General features: G+C 33.4%; 1 protein-coding gene across 1 annotated transcript; it reads right to left on the reverse strand.

Annotated features, from left to right (window-relative positions):
- Nucleotides 1-9,637: 9,637 nt before the first annotated feature.
- On the reverse strand, nt 9,638-10,603 carry LOC124373767 (latrophilin receptor-like protein A). Its single transcript, XM_046832109.1, has one exon. It carries the CDS (start codon nt 10,578-10,580, stop codon nt 9,660-9,662), a length of 921 nt encoding a protein of 306 aa, XP_046688065.1. The 5' UTR covers nt 10,581-10,603; the 3' UTR covers nt 9,638-9,659.
- Nucleotides 10,604-11,001: the final 398 nt, after the last annotated feature.

Raw genomic sequence — 11,001 nt, forward strand, 5'->3', positions numbered from 1 at the left:
ATTATTATGAGTTCAAACAACATTCCCTATTGTATTCTCAAACTAATCTTACTCCAATAAAACAATCTTTTCTGTGTCTAACACAGGCCTTTTAATCTAGCTTTAAACAATTTTGATAATGTTTAACTTATGTTCAGGAAGCTCTTTTATTCCGGCCTGTGAAGAAGTGTGAAGCAAATAACCTGTGTTATATTACACTGTTATACAATATAGTCACGACGAACCATGTCAATATGTAGCTGTCCATGCCTGTAGAGTTGTAGACTAAACCCAGTGACGTCACTACTCTATATCGATTGGGTTTATCAATTTACATTGGATTTTACAGTAAGAAAATACATAAGAACTAATATACTACAGAGAGCACGGTGGAGCAATCAAAAACGAGTTCCCGAGAGCTTCGGTAAGTAAAAAGTCATAACATCACATATAGGCCTACTAGACTGGACCAGTAACTATGCGTAACATTTAATAAATATTAGAAGATAAATTTCATTTCTGTCTCTCTCTTTTGTTTGTTCGAACGGTATTTCGAGAACGAACTGACCTTTAAAAATGACAGTTTGCATGTAGCTTCTGTCTTATATAGGCAATAACGAGTTTTAAATGGTACGTACATGTTCATTGCATATGGTTTGGCTGTTCGTCAGTGAACAGTCTTACGTTCGTTTTAATTTGGGTAACCATGATGGCAACGAGAATACTGCGGAATAAATAAACTTGTGAATAAACAAAGTACAACCATGTGAAATTTTAATAAGCGATTTAGTAACACGTGAAGTCTAACTGTCCGCAAGATATCTCGAGAAAGATCCCTTTGAACCCCAGGCGACGAAATATCGTCGCCAATAAAGATGCGAGAATCCCCGGGCTACGTTATATCGTCGCCATGGTATATGCGTTTAATACATATTTATTTGAAACCGTAAAATACTTATTTTACGAGTATTAATACATATTTATGAGTATTTTAGTAAAATACAAATTTTTTGTTAGTACAGTAATATAGTGTATTTAAAATAACATCTATGTTCAAAAAATATATATTACTCTTTGTTGCTACAGCTGTATTTGTTTACAAAGCAGTCTAATGTTACGTATATTGTCTTTGTGCGTGTGAATTGAGTTAAATGTTGTAATTGAGGACTGTTTTTAGTCACTTTTTCATTAGTTTTAATCTTATAGTAATAATCAGTTTCTGTGAACAATGAGTGACAACATTGTAAATCACCCGAGTGAATTGGACAGACAACTGGATGTTGACCTATCAGATGACGATTGGTCTGACGTCTCATCAACTTTCAGTGATGACACTGATGTTGATCCTACCTATAGGCCAACTATCTCGGACTCAGATGACGAAGAAATGCCATTTAGTCAGCTATCTACATCTCGCGGTAACGCCGCCGCCGCCGCTAGGCCTACTCCGGACAATGACCAACCGGCCTCGGTGAGATCGCGGTTGCAAAATCTTTATCTTTAGAGATATCAATATAATTGTTTTTGTACATACATAAAACTAAATTTAGAAAAATAAAATGTGGGTGCCCATAGTAAAACATTTTCTTACTTTTGAATTAAAAAATCTTAAAAATCTATTTGTTTTACCTAAAAAATCTATAAACATACATTTTAAAGTTATTTTAATGTTGTTAAACAGTTTTTTATTCTTCAGACTAAACTTTTTCTGTGTACACAATTTCATTCTGGACATTTTGGTGTGTAATACAAGACAATAGCATAAAAAATATTAATTTTTACGAACAGTATGCAATACAGCTGTTTCTGCTCCGGGGATTCTCTGTAGTTCTGAGGTCAAATGGTTTTTGGTACGTCTTTTCCCACCATCAATATTTTGGTCTAGGGTTTAAAATATGAAAATGTCTTTTCTGTCTGATTATGTGGCTGTTCACAGGATGTTTTAATAAGAATGAAATGAGTTATCACATTTGCGTGCAGTTTCGTCGAAGTCGCTATTACGCGTCACGTGCTGTAGTATACTCCTACCTTGCACGGTAATTACATTTGCGGTTGTTCCAACCCAAGAAACAAACTTTACAAAAACGTGCAGAGAGTTCCGTATCACCCTGTATATTAGGATCAGTTGCATCAGTTCTCTGTTACATAAGCATACGGGATTTTTTGCAGTGGATCGGTGACACAATCTAATCATCGGATTAGACGGTGCGGGGAGAGGTAGTACAGTGGGAGGGGGGGGGTCGCTGTAGTAATCCAATATAATAAGGCCGACAAAGGAGCGACCGCAAAGAGGGCCCGTCCTATTTTGATAGGACCCATTATTGCGGTGGGGCGGCGCTTAGAGGGATTGCCCCGGCCAAACACTTCAGCAGATAGAGGCTACATTGTCGCGATGTCGCTGTGGTCGAGACCAGCGCCGACAATGAATCCTAAACAGCTGGTTTGTCATTCACTGAAAACAAGTTTGTCACAGACGTACAAACGATGTTCTCGAGAGGCGGGCGCTGCACGCACCATTGGGTTGTCGCGCTGGCGGGACCGCTACCGGCATTGATTGTCCTACGTTACAGGATACACGCTTGAGTGTGGAGTTAATTAATTGCTCAAATCATGATTATGAACAGAGGCATCATTAAAACTGTAGCACATCTAGAATATTTTTTATAATTTAACATTATAAAAATTAATCCTACAACAAACACGCTGTATACAGAATTTTAACACCAAAACTAACTACCCATGTTCAAACATTCCTTAAGGAAATATGAATGGTAAAGACAAACGGTATTCCAAATGTTGACGTAATTTTAAATTTCACTTCATCTTTCAGAGGTTTAAGTAAATAAAAGTATTGACGACGAAAAGAAAGAAACAATGTATTGTATAAAGATAAATGAATGTTGTGTGGGAGGACAGTTATTTGCTAGATGTGTAATACGGGGTGTCCGGTTTGTTACGGCCTTCTCCCCAATCCGAAGGAAAGCACCAAGGTATACTTTTCCGAAGAAAAATTACAATATTGTAGATAGCATTTCTAAGTTTCTGACGTCAGTAACCGAAACAACTTGATAGAGTAACAAAGTCCTTTTTAGTTAAGATAATTACCCCAAAATCCTTATGATTACAGCTATATTAAATTGACTTACCTATCATTTCATAAACTATGCTCTTTTCAGCTACACATAATGAGTAGTTGACTAGTTATTATGTGTTTTATATACATATACGATAGTAAAATAAGTCATATACCTCCAGCGTATGATTGAAACTAAGTGTGTTGAAACTGAAGAATAACTTTACAATTAATTAATCACAATATTTTGGAAACTACTTCGCATTGACAAACCAATGCCTTAAAACTAGAACTATAATCTTAAAATACTCAATACAAACTCTTCATAGATCGACTAAATTATATTCATACATAAACATTGAATATAAATAGAAAAATGTCGTTATCACAATGGTAATTTTTTATTATTTTCAAAATATTATAAAGTTATTAATTTGCAACTAATTTAATTTTTTTTTTTTAATATTTTGTTTTAAAAGACTTTTGTTTTAAAATAGTTTGTAATAAATTCTTAGGCCTCATATCGGTTAGGTCAGAATCCGCCTTAAAGCAAAAGCGGTTGGAGATGAAGTATTTCGGTTGGCCCCAAAACCAAACTGACTGGGAGAAAAGATACCATTGGATTCTAAAAAGTCAAACAGCCTATTGTGAGCAATTTTTTCAAAAACGCTCAACATATATTGTTATTTGTTATTATATATATATATATATATATATATATATAATAACATATATATTTTTATTATTTTCAAAATATTATAAAGTTATTTGTTATATTTTTGATAACTTTATATATATAACATATATTGTTATTTGTTTATTATATATATATATTGTTTTAAGTTACACAATACAATAAACATAAATATTTATATTTCAAATCTACTGCAATAACGTGTTTGAATTAAAATTAAAATGCGCAGAGGCTTCTTTAAACAATAAAAGAAAAGGATTATATGAAGTCTTTTTCTTTTATTGTTTATATATATATATATATATATATATATATATATATATATGTAAAACCAATTAAATATAACTAATTAAAGAAGCCTCTGCGCATTTTAATTTTAATTCAAACACGTTATTGTAGTAGATTTGAAATATCAATATTTATGTTTATTGTATTGTGTATATTATGTATTATATTATATATATTATATATATTATATATATATATATTATATATATATATATATATATATATATATATATATATATTAAAGTGGCCCGAGAGATATCTATGTGAAACCTTGACCCTACCTATTATAACATATTTTTTTAATTTTTCAAGTTGTTGAAAATTTCCCCCCCCCTTTTCTAAAGGGGGGTAAAGGGGGGCAACTAAAAAATTTTCAAATATAAACCCCTATCATGTGACCCCTCATTTTAAAGGTAATAAAAAAATAGAAATCCAATAATGCAAACTAGAGGTCTCTATGTTTATTTTAACTGATTTTATGACAAATTTACAATAATAAAATCAGTAACTGTCTTGTCTTGTTTATCGTAACATGAGTCAACACTAACGCAAATTCTAAAAACAGTTACCAGTTTTAATGTAGCAGGTGTTCAAACTGTTCACCTTCGGCTGTTTGACAGTGTGCTAGAAGTGTGTAAAAAACTTCAGACATGATAGGGGTTTGTATTTGAAAATTTTTAGTTGCCCCCCTTTATATATCTATGTCAAGGTTTCACATAGATATCTCGGGCCGTTTAAATTATATCCAGGTGTGCCGGGACATAAAACTCACTCTGTATAACTATTTTTATTTGTGTATGGCGAATTATTTTAAATCTAAGAATAAAAACAAGAATTTAATTTCTTAAAACAAACAAATATGTCGCAATGAGCAAAATAAAATAATTATAACAAACTCATAAAATTCTCACGGGGATCATTGCAGACCTCTTTTGCCTTATTCAGTATAGAGTATAGAGTATAGAGTATAGAGTATACGTACCAAGTGAACTTTATTAAACTAAAAGAGTTCATGTCTTAATTGCATGAACGTAGAATGGGGCATCCTAGAGTTTGGGAAAAAATAAACAGATTATTTGGATGGTTATCGTAGACCTTTTTAAAACTTTAGATTTCCAATTTCCAAAAGTGTAATAGAACACAGCGAATTATAATTCTAGTGTAATTAAAAGTTATGAATCACATAGACCTGATCAAAAGACGCAAAGAAGATACTTTTGCAGCATTACATTAAATGTACGATGTGGCCGAAACACTGAGAGTATTAAAAAACAAATCATAACACAAGTTATTGTAAACAAGCCCTGCATGGATCACAGGACCTATTATACCTGCTGTGAGAGAATCCATTTTTAGAAGATATATTTCCAACTTGCCACAAGGACTTCCATGTGTTTTTTTTATGAAAAGGTTCATGCATTTATTCCTTTATATAGGATCTAACTAAACAAGTGTTTAACTCCTTCGGTAAACAATATTAATAAGTTAGTGTTAGTCCTCCTCCGTAGACTAGTGGATACAGTCACGGCTCTCTAACTGAGAGATCACGGGTTCAAATCCCGGGGAGGTCCAATCATGATAGGAATAATAGCCACAGTGACCCAAAACAAGCCAGCATAATCTAAGAGCTGAGGCTTAAAAGAGAAAAAAAGTTAGTATTATAAAGTTGTTGATGTAATAATATTGAGTTATCTATACACACTGCCACTCTGTACACTAACATAAAGAAAACAATAGAAATAACTATAAATATAACTATTGGTGTACTCTGTTTATGATATTTAGACCACCGTATTTTAGTAATCTAAATTGTGGAAACGCTACTTCCTTGACAATGATCTCGTAATGTGAATAGTTGACCAGCTGCAATCGTGCTGATTTTGAATATTTATTCCTTGAAAGCGGTTGAGTGTCTTTATGCAGAAGCCAATTTGACATACCATGGTCATTCTAAAATTCATGTTGTTGTTTTTGTGTTTACTTGTCAACCACCAAGGTAAACAAGCAAGGTTTTTGTGATACCTTTGACCAATATGAGTACCGGAATTAAACTCCTCAAAGCTGAAGTTGATAAATTAACTAGTGTTTTAACAATGATACGTACCTTTGACTTCAAAAGAGAATAAATAGATCTTGGATCCATGAAGCAGACATTTTGTGCGGCGATCTGTGGATGGCTCTACCGTGCTAAATATTTTCGTGTGGTGTCATAATGCGTTTGAATGCACCAGTATTGATTTCTTTAAATTACTTCAATTTAAAATATTGGGTGTTTTATTGCCAGAGTTTACTTGGTATAACATGTACTTTTCTGTAACGTGTTAATAATCACGGTTTCCTTTCGTTTGCAGGTTGGTTCCATTGTATCTGAAGCAATTTATTTCCGTATCATCACGATTACTGCTTAAAGTATTTTTACGAACATTTATTATCGGCGTTTACAAGTTTGAAGGTCAAGTTCTTTATTGGATCCATGAATCGAAGGAAGTGGAGTCCAGTTATAAAACAAAAACTGTTCTCTGCACAACACTTAATGCGTTGTAGTGAGGTGAATTGCAACCAAAATTAGCTTAAAGTCTTGCTAAATAATATTTAAATGGTGGTTACGGAATACTTCAGTCTCTTATTCTGTATTTAAATCTTTATATGCAGAAATATTACGGAAATTCACACAGGCTGACCCATTATTCCCTGATTCACACTCGCTCTTCTGGTTCTGGAGTGGGGATATTGTTAAGCGGAGGAAGAGCGGAGTGGTAGAGAGAAATGAGGTTTGACAGCAAGCAATAACATCAAGCGGAGCGAGAGAACTTTGTAGGACCACACACACCGTTCACGGCCTGTTATTCCCCAAGAAAACGGCTATAACTTGAGTAAAAATATAACCTATTGGAGTCCGCTCAATAACACAAAAAGTAACCAAGAATACGGTGAAATTTTAAAAAATTTGCAGAGATTCTGAAAATGGCCCCGAAATTATCATCTTAAAAACTACAATTCATATTCTCTACCTTTCACCTAAATAAAAGAAACACTGCGTAGTACAATCAGCAAACTAAAGGTGTTGGGTCTGTTATATTTTTAAAACTATACAACTATTAGAAATAATTAATTAATAACGAATTGACATTCGTTATTAATTCATGACTAGCGTCAACTATGACGATGTTTAGATCAAGAGGTCAATAATATGACCGGTAGGCAGGCGTTACCTACCGTGCAGGCATGTAGGACTACTCGCTGTTCTGTCTAACTGTGGCAAGTACAGTGGCTGTATTGTATTATAGTCAATCCCTACGCTTTGCACATGGAATCTTTATCCCGAACAATTGATTAACCATTACCAGCCGTTATTTCTAAGTTAAAATGAATGATTTTTTCAGAATAATTGATCTTTGGAAGTCAATCGCGTAGCTCAACATAAACAAGACATTCTACTTTTTATTTCAATTCATAAAATATATGTTATTCTTATATCTGAAACTCGTTTGGAATATTGTATTTTATATTTAGGAGAAAATGACTAAAAGTTATATATTTAACAAAAGCTAAATGCATTTTTAAAATTAGATCAAATATATTTAATATTTTACTCATATGGCGATAATAAGTACATATATAAAACTCATTTCATTGCCAAGTGTCTAGGTTCAAAAATTATTGAGTTAGTACTTCTGAATTCAAGTACTTAATGTATTTATTTACATGGTATACAGACATGCCAAGTTTTGTAAAGTTTATATTATATCTCAGGTAAAGTTGAAAAATTACTTTCTACATACGGTACATTACTTTACCATTAAATTATACTTGATACTTTACATCTGCCTAAATGTCGTAAGATTAATAATTGTGAATACGAGTATCTTTGATTCTTCAGTATCTCAAGTCCCAGAACAGCTAATACTTTGATTTTCACGTTTATTGTACAAAAGTAGCAGTGAGACAATATTATGTCACTCTTTGAAGCTCCCATATTTAAATTACAGTAAAGACTAGTAAATGGTAGTAATGTACAACGATACGCGTGACGAGAGCGTTGTTCACCACGAGACTCCTAATGTAATTTCTTAAGGATGTGAGTCATGCACCCTGATTAATATGTATATGAAATGTTGATAGAAATTCAATCGTATGTATAAGCTACTACTGGGGACTGTTAGGATTTAAGGTAATTTTAATAATGGTAAGATATAAAGAGTTATATGTCTGAAGCTTTCATTAAATGACATAAACTTACCTTCTTTGTACTAATTCTGCTGTTTCCAGTTATTCAAAAAGATCGAAGACCGACATCACTTGTACCACTCACTGACCCGTAACGGAACAGTAACTTATTAAAGCCACATCAAGAACCCTAAAAAAGTTTAGCAAAAGTTAAATATTGAGTAGTTTGAAAGAACCCAAATCCTTTGTAACTGTACATAACTGTCAAAATAAATCTTTCAGCTTTTTATCCTGATATTCTAATACACAAAATACCCAACCCTGTTTCAACGAGCATCGATCCTATATATTAAGCATTGGAATATTGTCACAATATGATTACGCATATGATGTTACTTTGAACAATGTACGAAATTTTTATAATTAACTAGCGGGCCCGGCGCGCTTTGCTGCGCATTTCAATAATTTTTTGCAAAAGTTGCCCGCGGCTTCGCACGCAATTTCCCGTTGAAAACAGTACACTATATTCACTTATTCTTTTTCTATCACATTCTAAACATTGCTGAGATAATTGATAGTCGTTCCATCGTGAGCCTCTTGGGCGTATTATGAAGGTATGTACCATATTCCTGCCTCTATCTAGCTGTTACCCACGGCTTCGCACGCAAATCTTAAGAACCGAAGTCCTTATATTACTTAGTAAATTTTTTTTTACTATAATAAATTTTAGATTAAATTAGTTATATCTCCGATGCCACGATTGAGCTTGCTTTGATGTCTCGATCGAGAGAATATGTACACACGGAGTTTTGAGAACCATACTTCTGTCAAAAAAAACAACTAAGGTTGATTTTATAACATTCTTTATATTTGTAGCCAACGTAAGATAGTAATTATGATATCTGCATTACTCTTCTGATCAAGCATGAGCAAGGTTTATATTAAATAAATATTGCAGTTAAAGGTGAATTTTTACGTCAAATTTGAATTGTATTATCTGGATAGTAAAGTCTATGTTTAACAGTGATTGCAAAAAACAGTTTAAACAAAATTTGTCGTTTCTCTTAAGCTTACTCTATGCTTTTAAAACTATAAGTGTAATATATGTTTACAAAGAACAGCTGATTAAAAATTTGAAAAGACGTTAACATATGTTTGCTGCTGCAATGCATTTCTTATGGGTATTTCTGTAACCAGTGGGGCGGAATCCTGAATCGGGAAAGGGATGGGCATAGCTTATAAAACCTTCTCCGTGGAAAAATACATATACGTACAAATTTTCATCATGATCGGTCCAATAGTTCACGATTCCATAAAGGACAAACATACAAACATTCATTTTATATATATAGAAGATTATACAGTACCAAATATATAATTTGAGTGCAATCATACAGTAACAGAACGAGTATAACCTGAGGAAAAGTAACCTGGAATAAAGATTATGTACATTTTTTATTAGCAACAACATTTGCTCCACAAAGACTTACAAACCTTTTTGTTACAAATTAATAAAGCAGACAAAACGAGCCCTTGAGAATTAAATAAAGATAACATTATGAATGCGTTAATATCGTTTTTTAGACTAGTTATTTTCAGTAAGCACATAAATAGGAACCAGTTCAGCCCAGTGACAAAAGCTAACTTCAAGTAAAGGAAGAATCCCTCCACATTCTCCCTGGCATGTTGGCTGCTGATTCCTTCGGTCTGTCTGAAGTGGCTTCTCAAGTTCCACACTAAGGAGAGGAATATGATAAAGTTTATCTCCACCATAGCTATACTCGGTATTTCCATGAATAAGGAATCCGTCCTGTCCATATCAAAGAAGCAAGGGTCTTGTTGGTAACAAGAGTCGGATTTGTGCGGCACAACCCCTACTGACACCGTCAGGACAGTAAAGAGAAACGGCACTCCCCAGCCGAAGAGGGAATAGTTCAAGTATATGCACCAATATGGCTTCCCTAAGGGGCGGGATTCCAATGGATTTTTCACCATATCTCCGATATCTTTACAAAGCACAAGCAACCAACTGAAAAATGATAAATAGGAAAATTGCAAGATATAATTTAAACAACGAGAAGTATCATCGATCAATAAAGAGTAATATAAAACGGAATAAAACATTGCAAGAGATAACAAGTAACTGATAATTAATCTCCCTTGTAAATTATGTAATTGAGGAATTGTGATGTATGCAACAAGTGTTAAAATTAGAGACACCACAGATAACACTCCAAGGCAAACCACGATTAGAAACATTATAGCGATAATAAATATTTCACTGCCATCGTTGTCATAATCATCACCATATTCTTCCTCTCCTCCTCCTTCTTCTTGTTCTTCTTTAATATTTATATCTTTGTCTAAGACGCACTTCATACGATAAATTTCACTTTTGTTGATTATTGATTCCAAACAATATTCGTTAATTTTTTAACAATGTCGAATCTGTATTAAACTCATTATGACGTAATTGTGACCAATCAGTTGCTTCGAGTTCAAAGTCTTCACCAAATACATCACATGTTTTGTTATCAAACACTAAATAATTTTCCTTATACAATGTCTTCTGTGTGTGGAGTTCACTTTGGGAGCTGGAAGCCAAAGTTGAGATGAATAGATCCAAAAAATGATTTGTCAAATTCGTCAGTACAGGTTCGGTTGTTAGTTGAAACAAAGCTATACCCGTTAGGACAACATTTCTGGATACATGATCTAATACGACAAGGACAACCCCAGATCGTACTGTTGTCCACCCAGTAAGATCCTGAGGGATAAACATCACTTTCCGGTGTGAACA

Source organism: Homalodisca vitripennis, unplaced genomic scaffold (assembly GCF_021130785.1).
Source record: "Homalodisca vitripennis isolate AUS2020 unplaced genomic scaffold, UT_GWSS_2.1 ScUCBcl_6348;HRSCAF=13521, whole genome shotgun sequence".
NCBI lineage: Eukaryota > Metazoa > Arthropoda > Insecta > Hemiptera > Cicadellidae > Homalodisca > Homalodisca vitripennis.